The 16,301-nt window shown below is 51.1% G+C and overlaps 1 protein-coding gene across 2 annotated transcripts in view; it reads left to right on the top strand.

The window, feature by feature from the left end:
- CRMP1 (collapsin response mediator protein 1) overlaps positions 1 to 16,301 on the top strand; it is a 71,120-nt gene that overhangs the window by 48,156 nt on the left and 6,663 nt on the right. For both annotated transcript variants that reach the window (XM_045998427.1, XM_045998428.1), the window contains exons 6-11: positions 377 to 457; positions 5,032 to 5,100; positions 6,188 to 6,308; positions 8,907 to 9,063; positions 10,314 to 10,455; positions 11,343 to 11,513. In XM_045998427.1, coding sequence (XP_045854383.1) covers positions 377 to 457; positions 5,032 to 5,100; positions 6,188 to 6,308; positions 8,907 to 9,063; positions 10,314 to 10,455; positions 11,343 to 11,513 — 741 coding nt within the window. The remainder of the gene's footprint in view (positions 1 to 376; positions 458 to 5,031; positions 5,101 to 6,187; positions 6,309 to 8,906; positions 9,064 to 10,313; positions 10,456 to 11,342; positions 11,514 to 16,301) is intronic.

The raw sequence follows: 16,301 nt of genomic DNA, 5'->3' as shown, positions 1-16,301 counted from the left end.
GAAACCTGAAACAAGTTCAGCGTGGCTGTCCCCAGCAGCAGCTGCGGCCACCTGAGTGGGACGGAGCCACCAGGCAAGGAGGCATCATGGGCACTGGGACCGAGGGCATTTCCTGCGGTATTGTGGCTTTGCTGGGTTCTGCCCTTCCCCAGCCTGCTGCTTTGGGATCCGGAGGGTGTCAGGGTCAAGGGGAGACCCTTTCCAAGGCTTAACTTGTTGAACAACACATTCCATGGGTATGAACAGAGCGGCCACGTTGCCTCCGCAGGGGCGGGAGGGTGACTCCGCGAGCAGAAGAGCCCTCTTTGCAAATGCTCAGGTTCTGACATCTTTATCTCCCCTCCCCCTCACCCCCACCTGGTTGCTTCTCCCTCAGCTCTATGAAGCCTTCACCTTCCTGAAGGGGCTGGGCGCTGTGATCTTGGTCCACGCAGAAAATGGAGACTTGATAGCTCAGGTGAGTGGCGTGGCTGTCCACGGTTGCCGCTCTGGTCCGCATCGCAGCGCTGTCATGGTGTGATCAGAGGGGCAGAGACGTTGGTGAGCAAGGGGGCTAGTCAGTGAAGGGTCAGGCCGAGAGCTGGATGGTGGCTCAGACGCTCCAGGTATGGGTCACGCACACACCGTCTGCAGGGGGCTCTCTGCACAGTGGGGATGGCGGAACTGCCCTGTGAGCCTCACAGGCTTGCATGAGGGACAAGTAAGGATCAGCTGGAGGGACTCTGGGAACGTGGGGCATGCCAGAGGTGAGGTGCGTGGGAGCTAGCATTGCTCATCATCTTGTAGGACTTGGGAGGAGTGTAAGGGCGGGTCCCCTGCCACCACCCAGCCCGTTGAGCATAGGCAGGGAACTCCATCCCTCCAAGGCTCCTGTTCTTCGTACAGAAGCACCGGCCTCATGAGGATTAAATTAATTAATTATTAATTAATTAATTAATTAATCCTTCATGTACATGAAGTCCAGTGTCCGATACACAGTAGGCCGTAGCCATGCAAAATTTTGGATGGGGAGAGACATGAATGCATGTTGACCCTTCTGGCTGTAGGATGGAGAATTTGACAGGAGAAGAGGAGAATCAAGTGACCAGCTGGGTTCTCCTCCTTCAATTCTCAGAAGAAATGAAGATGGGAGATCGAAAAGAGTCCATAGGTCTCATTGGTTGACCGGATGGAGAAGAGGAGGAAGAGGTCAGGGGCATGGGTTGATCATGACCTCACAAAGCAAGATCGTGCATACTGGAAAACATTTGGGCACATCTAATGAAAGTAGTTAATACGAGGCGTGATGCGAGGGAGTTTATATATAGTCACGATCACCACTACATCACAGATATGACACAAATATCCCCACTTTATAGGTAGAGAAATGGGGCTCAGATATGCATAGCTTGCTCCATTACGTGGGACACAAAACTGGGATGATACGGCAGTTCTGAGCACAGCGGGTCTACACGATGATGGTTAAGTGCGTGAGCTCTGATGCTCACTGGGAACATCAGCTCTTGGCTTCTTAGTTGGGATTACACAAGGGTGTGGACTCCAGGAAATGAGGATCACTGGGGGTCAGGGGCTGTCTGTCTATCTGTCCTCTGACCCCCAGTGATTGGGATCCTGCTCACACGCCGAACACATCCATCCCCGTCCAGGGTCCTCCAAACTCCCATCACAGCACCAAAGTCTGGAAGTGTTTAAGTCAGATCCATGTAGATGAGGCTCCTTGGGGATAGTTCCTACAGTCTTCAGGTCCCCGGAGCCAAAGAGGCAAGTTATCTGCCTCCCCCAATGTACACTCAACACACAGCACACAACAGTGGGGGGACATTCCTTTTCAGGAGGGAAAATGGAAGGCTTTAGGATTGGGTCTGTAGCTGTTCTGAAATGCAATTGGGCACTTGCTGGCCATTCCTTGATTAGGTCCCAGAGGCTAAGAGTAGTTCTGCATGACTCTTGGCTTCCCCTTCTGGGCTCTTGGTTCATCCCCTCACTTCCCATCATCCATCCTTTTCGTGAAAGGGAGTGCATGCTTACCACAGAGCCTGCTCCCTGCCTGGTACAGCTGGGAGGTACAACCGCTTCCTTTCATACCATTCAGCCCAGGCTGCCTGGGTTTTGCTAAAGCGAATCTCCCAGCCTTTGTTGACTTCCTGTGACTCCCTCCATGGTTCATGCCATCAGGCAAAAGACACCCATGGGTTTCTTCCTGATAAGCCTACTCCTGCCCTTCTCACACCCTGCGCTCTCTAGAGACCCTCTTGTTGGAGGAGCTCTGGGGTGCACCGTCGGTCTCCTTAAAGGGCTTCTTTTGTGACCAATTCACCCCGAAGTCCCCAGCCTCCATCTTTCCAGATCTTCACCAACATTGTGGGGCTATACCCCACTTTCGTCTCTGGAGTATTGTCTGCTGCTTATGTCCTGGATTTTATATTTGTTCAGAAGACATTTCTGTTAGATTTTTTAAAAGATTTAGTTATTTGAGAGAGAGAGCGAGCATGGGGGGAATGGGAGGGGCAGACGGAGAAAGAGAATCTCAAGCAAACTCCATGCGCAGCGCCAAGACCAACCTGGAGCTTGATCCCAGGACCCTGAGATCATGACCTGAGCTGGTCAAGAGTCAGGCTCTCTAACCAACTGAGCCACCCAGGTGCCCCCAGAAGACATTTCTTGATTGCACTATCTTCTGCTCTTTAGAGAAGCAGAGAATTTTCAAGACAATCACGTCCTGGTTCCTTTTTTTCTTTTCTTTTCTTCTTTCTTTCTTTCAAGTAGACTCCAATGCAGGCTTCAGCTTCCAATAATGTCCTCATTCCCTTTCAAGCTCTCTCTGCCAAGGTGCTCAAGGTCCATCTTTCTACCGACAGTCCAGTCCGTTTCAGGCTACTTCACTCTTTCTCTAGTCATGCCCCCCTTGCACTGCCTGGTCCCAGAGCCACCCCCACAGCCTCAGGTAGTTTTCATGGTAATACCCTTAATACCACCATCTACATTAGTTCTCTGTGGCTGCCTCACCTGGGGTCCCGAAACTTCGCATGTGAAAGCAATAACCGTTTATTATCTCAGGTCCAGTCCCATGGGCCCAGAGTCCAGGTGTGGCTCAGTGGGCTCTGTCACAGGCTGCAGTGAAGGAGTCAGGCAGGGCCATGGCCATCCTCAAGGCCACACTGGGGCGAGACATCTAGCCTCAATCCAGTGCTTGTTCTTGGAATTTAGTTCTTTGCAAGCTCGGACGGATGCCCTCTGTTCTTGGCTGGCTATTCCCCAAAGGCCTGCTTGGTTCCTTGCCCTGAGGGCAGCCCCAGCAGGGGCGCTGGGTTCCTTCCCGGTGAGCAGATGGGAGAGCAAGGGGGGAGGGTGAGCAAGGTGGAGGTCACAGTCCTTTGCGATGTCATCTCAGCAGTGACAGCCAGAGACATGGACATCTCTCTTGCCCATGTTCTGTTCGTTAGAAGCAAGGTGCTAGGTCCAGCAACCTAGGGCTTACACAGAGCATGGAGCTATGAGGCGGGCCTGTTGGGGGCCTCTCAGTGCTCTCCCTCCACACACACCTGTTTGGCCTAGTTTTGCCCTTGATAAAAATGCAACACTATGATACGTGTTCTTTTATGTCTGGCTTCTCTTGCTCCAAACAGGGTCTGTGAGATCCCTCCCTGTCTTCCACGAAACAACAATTTTTTTTCTTTTTTTCATCACTGTAGAATACCAATGCAGGAATAGGTCCTAATGTATTCTCTCACTGATGGATACTGGGGTAGTTTCAAATTTGGGGACTGTTGTGTATCAAGCTGGTGTGAACACTCTTATTCGGCCTTTTGTTAAACCTGGCTTTGCGTTTCCGTTAGCGTCTACCTGTATACTCAGGTTCAGTCGGAACTGCTAAACCTCTTTCTAGAGCAAACAAGCCCCACACGCCCATGAGTGAGATGTGCAGCCGGGTGCCCCCTGCGCCTGGCCTCGACGTTGGGGAGGGGGGTGTGTGGTCTTAGCTTTCCATGCTGCCCATGTAGGATTTAGCTTTCTCAGTTCCAATAAATGTCGCCCTTTGCTCCTCTACTTTCCAGGTTCCCAGATTTTGTCTTCATTGTCTGCTCTGCATTCTCGTGGCTTTTGGGTACCTTTCCTGCCCCTTCTGTGGAGTGGCAGAGGGAGAGTGAAAAGAATGAACAGGCTCAGGCCGCCATTTCTATCCTGTTCCAGTCTTCCTGTGATCTGTGCTTTCCTCCATGAGAGCATCTTGTGTCCTTCTGCCCTCCTCTCTTCTTCGCTTCCTACATTCTTCACTACAGCAATAGCAAGGGATGGTTAAACAGTCTGGCACAGTGATCTCGCCATGTCCTAAGTCATTGTGTAAATAGTGTACAGAAATGCTCCGTAAGCACTGTCTTTGGTAGCTCGGATTATCCCATTGTTTACTGAAATCTACCCGGCTATGAGATCTTGACGTTTCCAGTTGACATTCTTACAATAAAGCCGAAGCTTAATAACCTGAGATGTGGTTGAAATTATGGCTTTTTTTTTTTTTTTCTTTTTCCCATGGCTGATAGGGCTGGGGACCCATGGCAGGGATGTGCCCAAGAATGCTACAGAAAACACACAAGTGACAATTAGCAGCACAGCTGACATCTGGCCAATATAAAAAACATCTTTTTAATTTTTTTTCTGAGAAATTATAGTATTTTTTTGGCAAGGAAAGCTTGAAGCAAATGGGTTTGAATCTGGGGCATTAGCACAGGGAGTCATTTCTCGGCTCTGTGGCGAGTTGGGATACAGGCTTCCTGCTAGAATGGCCGTCACCGGGAAGAGGAATGATGAGAGCACCCTGCCGATGAGTGAGCTTGGCCGCACCCCCGGTCCCGTGTGGTCGTCTTGCCAGCTCCCTCACTGATTCCACGCAGAAACTCTAAGGCACAGGTACTCTTGTCCCAGAGCTGGGACAAGCTCGAAGACTCAGCTGCCCGTCTGCCTAACGGGGGCTGGAGGACTGGCCTCTCCTGGCTGACGTTCTACAGTCACTGACTTGGTGCTCCTGTCTTGCAGGAACAGAAACGGATCTTGGAGATGGGCATCACAGGTCCCGAGGGCCATGCTCTGAGCAGACCCGAGGAGGTAATGGGGCCTCCCCTGGAGTGTGACCTGACAACACTTGAAGGCCCGCCCTGATGCGGTTCCAGCTGGAACAGCGAACAGAGCCCCCCGTCTCCATCCCCATTCCCCCGACCGGAGCATCCCAGCACACCTGGCTTCCTGTGGGGCCTGGGGAACAATGGGGGAAGCCAGGAGAAGGGCCTGCTTATCCCTGAGCCCAGATGCTCCACAACAAGGCCCATGAACAGTTCAGTATCGTAACAGGATAGAAGGATCCTTGCGGAGGACCTTGTGTATTTGGTGATAGAAAAATGGAGCCGCGTGTTCGAGACCGAGAATCCACAGAATAGCTTCTCCTGCACATTGCCCATTGTGTTCTAAGACTTGAGCATGGATATGTGTGTGTGTGTGCGCGCACGCACGCGTGTGTGTGTGTGTGTGTGTCTGCCATGGGCCTGGCCTTGTGCTGGGCACTGGGGCCACAACACATGGTAGATAGACTTTTTAAGCTGATCTAGCCCGGTGGTCCGCATGTGAGCTCCATGGCCCGTGAGCGGTGTTCCTGGTCCCTGGTGAGATCAGGACAGACCTGAAGACCGTGCTGACACACCCCTTATAGCACCCTGGGACTCAGTGTCCGTCTCAAACATTAAGACCACGTCTGGAGCATCAGCAGATTGGATATTAAAAACAAAGCAGTACAAAACATACCTGGTCCTATTGTTTGCGCAGCACTGGTCTAGAGGGGATACACAGGAACATCTGTCCGACACGTGCGTTCACTTACAGCAGGCGTTTTATAAGTAACGGACCATTTTCGAGGCTTTATCCTGCCTGGTCTGTCCCCTCCTCACAGAACACACAGCATGCTTCCAAGCAAGCAGATGAACAAAATTCTGCCTTCCAATCCTTGAACCAAATACCCTTGGACTCCTTTTTTCCTTTCTTTTTAGAAATCTATTACTTTTCTGCCTTGAAGCAGTAGATTTGCCTCTGGCTGCACTTAATTAAGGAAAACAGAAGGGCTCTTGTTCAGGGAGAGTCCTAGGGGCTGGGGAGGCCGCCTCTGCCCCTCCCTCCCATGACCCGCATATTGCTGTGTCCCCAGCTAGAGGCTGAGGCCGTGTTTCGGGCCATCACCATTGCTGGTCGCATCAACTGTCCAGTGTACATCACGAAGGTGATGAGCAAAAGTGCGGCGGACATCATCACCCTGGCCAGGAAGAAAGGTACGCAGTCTGGCCCCCGGGCCTCCTGTGGGTTGGCTGGGCCTTAAGGAGGGGGCTTGTCCAGCAGGTCAAGTTCACTGATGGGGCCGTTGCCCAGGGCAGAGACACCCTGACAGTTTCCAGCAGCCTGAGCCCTTGTAGGTAAATTATCCCAATTTGTAGGATCAGATAAGACCCTGTATTATATTTTTATTTTAATTTGTTTACTTACTGAGAGAGAGAGAATCATATGCTCGATCTCATGACCATGAGATCATGACCTGAGCCCAAATCAAGAGTCAGACGCTCAAGGGACTGAGCCCCATGGGTGCCCCGAGACCATGTATTTTAAAGAGCTCTGCATCGTTCCAGTTCTGTTCTGGGGGGAGGGGTCTTATCAAGTCAGTGCTGGGGCTGGGTTGCATCAGCTCTGGGATCCTTCTCACCCTCTTTCTGGTCCCCTCTGGGCACATCATCCTGGGTCCCCTGTCTAGGGCCCCGTGGTTGGTGCCTGCATCCACGGTCAGGTGTGGGGCCCGTGCAGGGTCTTGGGTCTGGGTTGAGAAGGAAGAAGCTGGGTTTCCAGAGCCAGGGGTTCTGGGCGCAGCCGCATGCTGGACATCAGGAGAGTGTGGTTCAGGAAGCCAGTCTCCCAGCTTGAAGACAATGCCCCACTGAACCACACTGAGCATCTGCTGCTTTGTCTCTAAGATGTGAAGTCTTCAGGCTCATAGACGTGAAGTCCTTGGGGGGATCCCAGGGCTCCGTGGGTGTTGGATGCCATTTTCTACTCCGAGTTGGCTATTCACTTCCTGCCCGGGTGCCCTCACCTCCCAAGTGGGGCCCCAGTACGAGGCTGCCTGCCGTGCTGAGGACCATTGGAGGAGGGCTCAGTGGGCACGTTCTGATTGCAGGAGACTCAGAGCAGAGGCCCAAGGGCAGGCCCCCGGCCTCCTCGGCAGGGACGTCCACAGTCCCCCACCAGTCACCAGACCAAGAATGAAGAAGGCTCCCTGAGCACCTTCCATCCCAAACTCAGGGAGAGAGAGAGAGAATGAGAGACAGACCAACAGACAGAGGAGAGGTAGCGCACATTATCTAAAGACCGTGGCTGGTGGACATTCACCAAGGACAGTCATCTTTGTACCTGGTCCCTCTCTGAGTCACATGAGACTGACCAGGGAGTTGTGGGTCAGTGCAGAAGGTGGGGTGGAAATCAACAAGCCAGCAGCTGTCACTGAGCAGCTGCCATATGCCTGAGCCTCCCTGTTTCTCATGGGAGCCCTAAATGGGAAGCATTACTAACTCTATTTTAAAAAATACCTTCAATAATATATTTTTAACCTCATGCATCCAAACTCTTACTTCAACATGCAACTACATGAAAAATATTAGAGATATTTTGTGTTACTGTTGTGTGCTGTCTTTGAAATCTAGTGTGTCATGTTCCAGCATGTCTCAATTCTGACCAGCGTCAAGGGCCTGACAGCCGCATGGGGCTGGCGGTTACTGTGTGGGGCCAGAGCCGCTGTGAACCCACAGTACGTTGTCTTAGTATTTTTCAGGGAAAGCTGGCAGAGGCATTGAAAGAGAGCACTCTAGTAGACATAGCTTGCTTAGAACTGGCCCCATTTTAAGGATGAGGAAACCGAGGCAGAGCGGTGACAGCAGTTTGGAAACAGTAGTAAGCACGCAGGCCCTGGCCACATGGAGGGATATGGTGGTTGCCCGTCCCATGTGGCTATTTCCATTTAAATTATGTAAAACTAAGTACAATTGTAAATGCCTTCCTTGGGCTGTGCTAGCCCCATTTCACGTGCTCAAGAGCCACAGGAGGCTAGTGGCCGCCGTCCTGAGTGGCATGGAGAGAGAACATTCCCATCACTGTGGGACCTGCTCTCAGGCAGCCTGGTCACTGCGCCGGGCCACCACGGTGGCCTTGGGCAGATGCCTGTATCCAGGCAGCATCTGTCTCTGTGAGCAGACCTGCTCCCTAGAAGGCAGGCGGGAATTCCTGGAAAGCGGATGTTCTGGAATTAGCCCTCAAGGGGCGGGTGGGTGGCGACACAGCCCAGCTCCCTCACCCTGGGGGTGATGGAGCACCCCGAGGTGCCATCAGCAGTCTCCCAGAGGCCCTGGTGGCCCTGAGCTGCAGGTGCCCTTGGCCGTGACTGGGTGATTATGCACCTGTTTTTGGCATCTCTCTCAGCCTGTGTCATCTCCTCCTTCCCCAGCTGGTGCTGCCTGAAATCACCCCCAAGTAAAACACTTGAACTCGACCCCTTTGCTGGAAGATCGGCTTCTGGCAGAATCCACACTGAGACAGCCCATCCCATCCCTGGGCTTGGAATGACAAATCTGCCAAAGGGCATAATGGTCCCATCCAAATACGAGACGCATTACCAGTCTGGGAGGTTTGCTGGGCGGGTCAGCCGGTGCTGACTGCCTGGCGGCCGGGAGTAAGCAGACGCGTGGTGATGCAGGGAAGAAGGACAGATGACAACTTGCCCCTCAGACCATTGTTCTCCTGTCTCTGACCCTCTACTTCTATGCTACCCAACCCCCCCCCACCCCAAGAGACCACCTGTCCTTGACCGTGTGTTGTGTTTGTCCCCGCAGGCCCCCTGGTGTTTGGCGAGCCCATCGCTGCCAGCCTGGGGACGGATGGCACCCATTACTGGAGTAAGAACTGGGCCAAGGCAGCGGCATTCGTGACCTCCCCTCCCCTGAGCCCAGACCCTACGACGCCTGACTACTTGACCTCCTTGCTGGCCTGGTGAGAGCCAAAGGGGTGGCTGGGGGGTCCCGGGTGCATGGTGGTATATTGGGAAGCACCCAAGATTAGGCACGAGAGTCCAGGATTCACCCTGTGTTTGTCAAATAACCTGCCATGGCTTTCCACTTTGGTTTACCTATCAGCAAAGTGGGGGAGAACATCGTATCTGGTGCGGGGCTGGTTATAGACAGTGTAGGAATATGGCCTGGAATCGAGGGCTCAGCATGTGGCTACTGTTGCTTGCAAAGCACCCCCTGGGTATGTGCACACAGTAGGAGCACAGCCGCGTTCGTCCCTTCCCTGCTGTTGGCCAGCGTGAGGAAGTAGCACTTAGGTCTAAGAGAATGCTAAGTGGTGAGGTGTGCGGGCTGTTCTGGAAGCAGAACCACATGCTCAGAGCCAGGAGACTTGCAGAAGGCTTCATGGGGGAGGCAGTATTGGGCCTGGAGCTAGAGGATGAGTAGGAGTTTGCTGGCTAGGGGAGAAGTCCTGGCTTCTGCTCAGAAGGAGCGCCAGTGGGGTGTGAGGGTGTGCGCCTACCCTGGAAACCTCGTTCTCCTGCGCGATGCAGAATCCCTTCACTTGCATATCCACGGGCTTGCTCGTCGCCTGCAGCCCCATGTCTGCTGGGCAGCTCTAAGTCCAGACAGACTGCCATCTCCCCCACAAAGCTGCTGCTGCCAAAGTCTTGCCCATCTCTGAAGAGGGCAGGACACAGACCAAAGGCCCCGGGATCTGACCACTTCTCGCCTCCTTGGCTGCGGACATCCTGGTTCGCTTCCGACAGGCCTATTTCTGTGCTGTCCCTTCCATGCCCATAACATAGTCTATTCCCAACCAGCACCCAGATTTTAGACCCCAAGTCAGACCAAGCCAATCCTCTGCCTAGAGACCTCCAGGATACTTTCCTTTCAGCATGAAACAGAAGTCCCCACAACATGCCCCAAGGCAAAGCCCTATCTGGCCTCACCCCCTAGTGAACCTGACTTGGCACCTTTTTTGGGTGGGTGTCTGCTCTTCCGAGTGAGGAAGAGGAGGCCCACCTGGGGAGCATCACTGAGAGAGCCCAGAGCCCACGCTGACAGAGCCTTCCCAGCAAGGGGCCTTCTGATGTCACTCACCAATGCCCAGGATATGCCCCAAATCCTCTCCCCAGAGTTTCTTGGGGTTTTCATTTCATAGCCAGTACTGGGTGCCTGAAGTTCAACCTGAAATCAGGTCTGACCCCTACCTTGTTTTCGTCCTTGCAGTGGAGACCTGCAGGTCACAGGCAGCGGCCACTGTCCCTACAGCACTGCCCAGAAGGCAGTGGGCAAGGACAACTTCACTCTGATCCCTGAGGGCGTCAATGGGATAGAGGAGCGGATGACTGTTGTCTGGGATAAGGCAGTGGTAAGGTGCTCCGTTTCTCTATCCCCAGGAACATTCTGGAAGCACGCTAAGTGGCCCATCAAAAGCTAGCACATAGTGCACTGCTGGTTCCTTTTGTTTTTTTTTTTTAATTTTTTTTTAAGATTTATTTACTTGTGAGAGTGCCAGAGTAAGTGACGGGAGGGGCAGAGGGAGAGAATCTTCAAGCAGACTCCCGTCTGAGAGGGGAGTCTGATGCGGGGCCTGATCCCACGACCCATGAGATCATGACGTGAGCTGAAACCAAGAGTTGGATTCTCAACCGACTGAGCAACCCAGGCGTCCCTGCACGGCTGATTCTTAAAGCTCCTCCCTTCCTTGCTTTGAGGCAAGAGAGAACGCATAAGGAGGGCATGTGAGGAAGGGTGTGACCCTTAAAAGAACAGCACGGGTCCTATGGGGTCCTCTGCAGTTGCAGGCCTGATAGTTGTTCTGTATTCTTTAAGGATGCAAAATGTTTTCCTTAGTTTTGTGTGCCTGTAAAGGTGACTTTGTAAACCCTGTGCCCAGGGTTGACAGTGAGTGGGTATAGAGGGTGCTTGTTGCATTAGGACACCCCACATCACACTCTGGTCTCTGACTTGAACCAAAGATTTTCATTTTCTATTAAACCGGGGCCCAGTGGGCCTGACAAGATGCCTCAGTAGCCATCGAGCAAAGTCAGCATGCTTCTGCGTGGTCGGTTACATTTCCGCTGCAATGGGGCTAGGCCTTTGTGCTCTTTCAGGATGGCCTGTTTTCAGCAGTGGAGGAGAAAATTTCAGATGCCTCTCGAGGACTCCTGTCGGCAGGCCTAGATTTTTCCCTGCCTGCCCTTTCCCCAGCCCTGTTATGAGGGCACTCTTCTCATCAGCAGATCTTGCCTTTAGGCTACTGGCAAAATGGATGAGAACCAGTTTGTTGCTATCACCAGCACCAACGCAGCCAAGATCTTTAACCTGTACCCCAGGAAAGGGCGGATTGCCGTGGGCTCCGATGCCGATGTGGTCATCTGGGACCCTGACAAGGTGAAGACCATAACAGCCAAGAGTCACAAGTCGGTAAGTCCTGGCTTACCCGAGATGCTCCTAATCTGGGTGAGCAATTCTTGCTTGGCAACCACTTTAGAAGCCTCTGGTTGAAAATGATTTATGGAGTTTCCAACCAGGATGTGATCTCATGTCTGGCATGACTCAGTCCTTCACGTTTCTCTGCCAGTTGGAGAGACTGTCTTTGAGCAGGCTCAGCTATGTTACTGATGTGTTACTGATGCGTTCTCTCTCTCCCTCTCTCTGTCTCTCTGTCTTGGTGGGCCCTTCCCTGGAGCTTGAGCATTCTCAAGCTCAGAGAAGTATTCTTTCTCCAACCTAGTTATCAAGCTAAAAAGGGTTTGATCTCCTATCTCAGAAACCTCCTTCTTCACGTTGGGGTCACTGCTAACACTCGACAAAGGAAAGGGTTGGGCCTAGAGACCTCTGTGTTTGAGCACACTGCAGGGATGCACGCTCTCTGAGCTCCAGACCCCAAGCCTATGGCCATGCGTTATTTCTGTGCTTTGTATCCTATGTGCCCTTGATTTCCTCACTCTACCGGCAAACCTAGGATGCAGAGACATCAGTCATCTTCTCCTCCCTTGTTGCTTGCTTCAAGTCCGCTCTGCAAGGGCAGCTGTGATCTTGGGTCCAAATTAATGTCCACATTAATGTCCTAATGTCAGAGACATAGGAGACCACATCCTGTACCCCGGCCCACTACATCTGTTACAGGACACAGGCCAAGGGGAAGAGTGTGTGCACAGCCCATCATCCTGTGAGAGGGTCCTCATTGTCACACGGGCATAGCTTCCCAGCCTCCTAGAGGCTACCTGCTAGGAGAGGTGAGACCACATGCATGAGGACAAGGAAATCTCATAAGAAAGTGACAAGAATCCTTCGTAGCCGTTCATGGGCTTGGCCCCCAGGTCCCAGGGAGTTGGCATGGGGCTGTAGAAGTCTTGTCCCACTTGCCAGCTGACTGTCATGTTTATGTCATGTTTATGCTAGTGACACACTGGCATCCTTCACCCCCCACTTCCCATCCCTGGTGACAGGATCAGGAGGAAATGAGACTGAGGTCACCTCCCTGGAGAAAGGTGTACCCCATTTTCCATGCTTACGACCTCACAGGCACACGATCCCACTTGAATCGCTGTGAATGCCATGATGTGTGTGTGTCAAGTGGGGTCTGGTCCTACAGGAGAGACACGTGTTCCCTCGGGGGGAACTTTTGAGATGGTCTGGCAGGTGGCAGGCCATGTGCCACCCCACCTCTCGCTGCCCCTGAGCCCGCACCCAGGTGGACACTGTGGTGGTTTATGTATTCAGAAGGTTGTACATCCTCCCAGACTCATTAGCAGTCACTCCCCATTCTCCCCTCTCCCAGTCCCTGTTGACCAGGGATTTGATTTCTTTCTCTCCGGATTTGCCGATTCCAGACCAGTCACATAAAAGGAATCCCATAGTGTGTGGCCTTTCATGTCTGGCTTCTTTCACTTGGCTTCATGGTGTTGAGGCTTGTCCATACTGTGGTGTGTGTTTCTATTTCTTTTTTTTTTTTTTTAAGATTTTATTTATTTATTTGGGGGGGAGGAGAGAGAGCACAGATGAGTGGGGAAGGGGCAGGCAGAAGGACAGCCAGGAGCAGACTCCCCATTGAGCAGGGAGCCCTATATGGGGCTCCATCCCAGGATCCTGAGATCATGACCTGAGCTGAAGGCAGACGCTGAACCGACGAAGCCGCCCAGGCCCCAGTACTTCATTCCGTCTTATGGCTAAAGAACGCTCCCTTGCCCGGATAGAGCACATTTATCTCTTCACGGACATAAACGTATTCCCCATTTGTCAGTGTCCTGCTATCTTTTATAGGACACAAAAGAGCCAAGGACCAGTAACTGCCTTCTAGGGTAGAGACGAGTGACCTGGGGCTCCCAGATGAGAGATGACAATTTTGTTCGTTTTTTTGTTTTTTAAAGATTTTACTTATTTATTTGAGAGAGAGAGACAGACAGACAAAGAGAGACACAGCATGAACGGGTAGGGGGAGAGGGAGAAGCAGACGCCCCACTGAGCAGGAACCCTGATGTGGGGCTCGATCTCAGGACCCTGAGATCATGACCTGAGCCAAAGGTAGATGCTTATTCCAACCGAGCCACCCAAGGCACCCCCAGTTTTGTTCATGTTAATTGTTATCCTTTGCACTGTTTGAATTATTACATCATTCACATATTACTTTTAGGCAAGGAAACAACCCCATGTAGTGGCCAGATCTCGAATGTGGCATCTATAGGGGGTAAGCCAGAACCTCGTAAGAGCTCCTCGATTAGGAGGGGTGTGATAGCACACATCGTGTCCTTCCAGCACGAGGAATAGCGGGCCGTGTGGGGCCGTGTGAGCCACGAGGTCAGCCAGTCTCGACGGGTGGCTCCGTGGCTTGCTTCCTCCCTGACTTCAGAGCGTCACTCATGCTCCATATTTGGGCTTCACTGGGACATGAGTCAGCACGTAGTGGGTCCCTTCAGGGTGATTCAGGAAGCATTAGGTTAGCAAACATTACAGCTGAGAGCAGACCATCTGCCTGGGTCCTGGGAGGCAGCTGCTGACCCAGAGTGTGACTCAGTGTCAGCAGCTGTGTGTGGACCCAGTCGTTTCCCTCAACCCTCAAGCATGCTCCCAGAATCCAGTGGCAATGATAAGAGAATCCATTGGCCGATTACAAACCAGTAGGAAGAATGGATATCTTTTCTATGAAGTAATTCAAGTGCACTTTAAAAAATAGAATGGAAATCAAAATCCTGTTCCTAGTAACAATAAAAGCTAAAGACTTTCATAAACACAAGTTCTTTTACACCAAAATGATTCAGTAGAGCAAACATAGCAATTCTTGCTAATTTCATCTGTAAGTTTGAAGCAATGCCATCAGAAAACTCAGTGGAATTGTTGTTTAGCTAGAAAAGCAGAGGTCCTCAATGCTAAATGTGAGACTAGTCAGACATTTCTGGAACATAAAGGGGCAAGCCCTGCTCATCCCAGTTCTTCTTCTTTTTTTTTTTTTCCTAAGATTTTATTAATTTATTTGAGAGAGAGAGAGAGAAAAGGGGGAGGGCCATGGACCCCTACATGGGACTTGATCTCACAACCCCGAGATCATGCCTTCAGCTGAAACCAAGAGTCAGATGCTGAACCGACTGAGCACACAGGCACCCTCATCCCCGTTCTTGAAACAGGTTGTATAGTTACAGTCATTGGGGCAGTTTGCTGTTGGTAGGACAGAAGGGACATCCAGGCGGCAGCCTGACCACAGGGGAGAATTGGGTTTACAAAGCAGGAGAAAGTTCAGATTGGCCAGACAGAGGCGGTTATCAGCCAGTGGGTTCCAGCAGCAGACCCAGAAGGCCAGATCCCCGCCATACTCTTTACACCAGAATGGACTGAAGGTTGAAATGAAAGCTACCAAAGGATTAGAATAAACCTTGTGTTTAGAAATGATAGTTTTGAAGGGGAGAAGATCTTTCTAAGCTAGACACAAAACTTAGAAAGCGTAAAGAGGAAGATTAGCCTGTGTGAGCATTGACTATGTACAAATTAAACCAAAAAACCCCACAGTGTGGCATTAAAATAATAGTAATTAATACCTTGTATGAGATCCCAAAGCAGAGGACAGATAGCCAGGTGAGACTCAGGACAAAATAACAGATAAATTCCCTAACATCACAAGTGTCCTTAGAAACCAGGAAGAAAATACCAAGAACCTAATAAACGGCGTGTGGAAACACAGTTACGCAAGAAGAAATATACAAACAACGTATACAGGTTTCAAAACAGACCCAGTCTCACTAGTAATTAACTAAATGCAAATCTCAGGAGTACGTTTCTCACCCACACAGTGACCGAGACCCAGGTGGTTAATGGGGCACAGGAGGGGTTGGACAGCAGGAGGCACGTAAGGGAGCACAAATCTATCAAAGTTAAAAATCCACTTACTCTTTGGCTCCAACTCCACATCTAGAAAGGGGCTCACATATGCCAATGTGGACATGCAGAAGCGTGTTCAGTATGGGCTTCAGGGAAAGCAGGGAAACCATCCGGTTGTCCATCTCTGGGAACTGGATAAATAAATTCTCCCTGTAGGGAATACGGTACGGCAGTTTAAAGGGTGTTAAAAACAGTTTTAATAGGGACCTGTGCCGATATGGAACAATGTCTGAGGTCAGGAGAAAAATTTGGGTGAAACCCATTAGTACGGAGCCCTTGCAATGCCGAGACCATTGTTCATACTCCAAAAATATCCGGGGACTCAGGAGACTCTCTTTAAGGCAGGTGTCTCAGTCTGAGATAGCAGAGAGACCTACTTTTTTAAAATCAAATATCGCTTGTGCTTTCTGCTTTTTCATTTTACTGTCTAGATGACCTACTTTTTAAATAATAAGAAACAGTTGCCCAGTGGTACTTACATTCCCTTTAGGGGTTATGAAAGGAACGTGTATTTCTAAGAACATATTTTGTCTTTCAAATTAGCAAAACAAAAGAAAGAAAGAAAGAAAAAAACATAAAAATGACCTTACTCTGTGCTGGAGGGGAGTTTACGGACATAAAATCAAGGAAGTGTCTCTCTCCCCCGCTGCCGTCGCGGTTATTGGTTGGTCTGATGCATTTGGAAAATAACTGGGCAGTAGGCAACATGTACCCTACAAAAGCTCATTATCTCTTGACGCAGTAACTTAATTATAGAAACTACCTTAAAGAAGATATTTTTTAAAAAGACAGAAAAATGCCCATTGTGGTCAGAGCAGCCACATTGCCGGACAACGGGGA

Source organism: Meles meles, chromosome 2 (assembly GCF_922984935.1).
Source record: "Meles meles chromosome 2, mMelMel3.1 paternal haplotype, whole genome shotgun sequence".
Taxonomy (NCBI): domain Eukaryota; kingdom Metazoa; phylum Chordata; class Mammalia; order Carnivora; family Mustelidae; genus Meles; species Meles meles.
The sequence above is the reverse complement of the archived record's forward strand: the minus strand, read 5'-3'. Positions and strand labels throughout refer to the sequence as shown.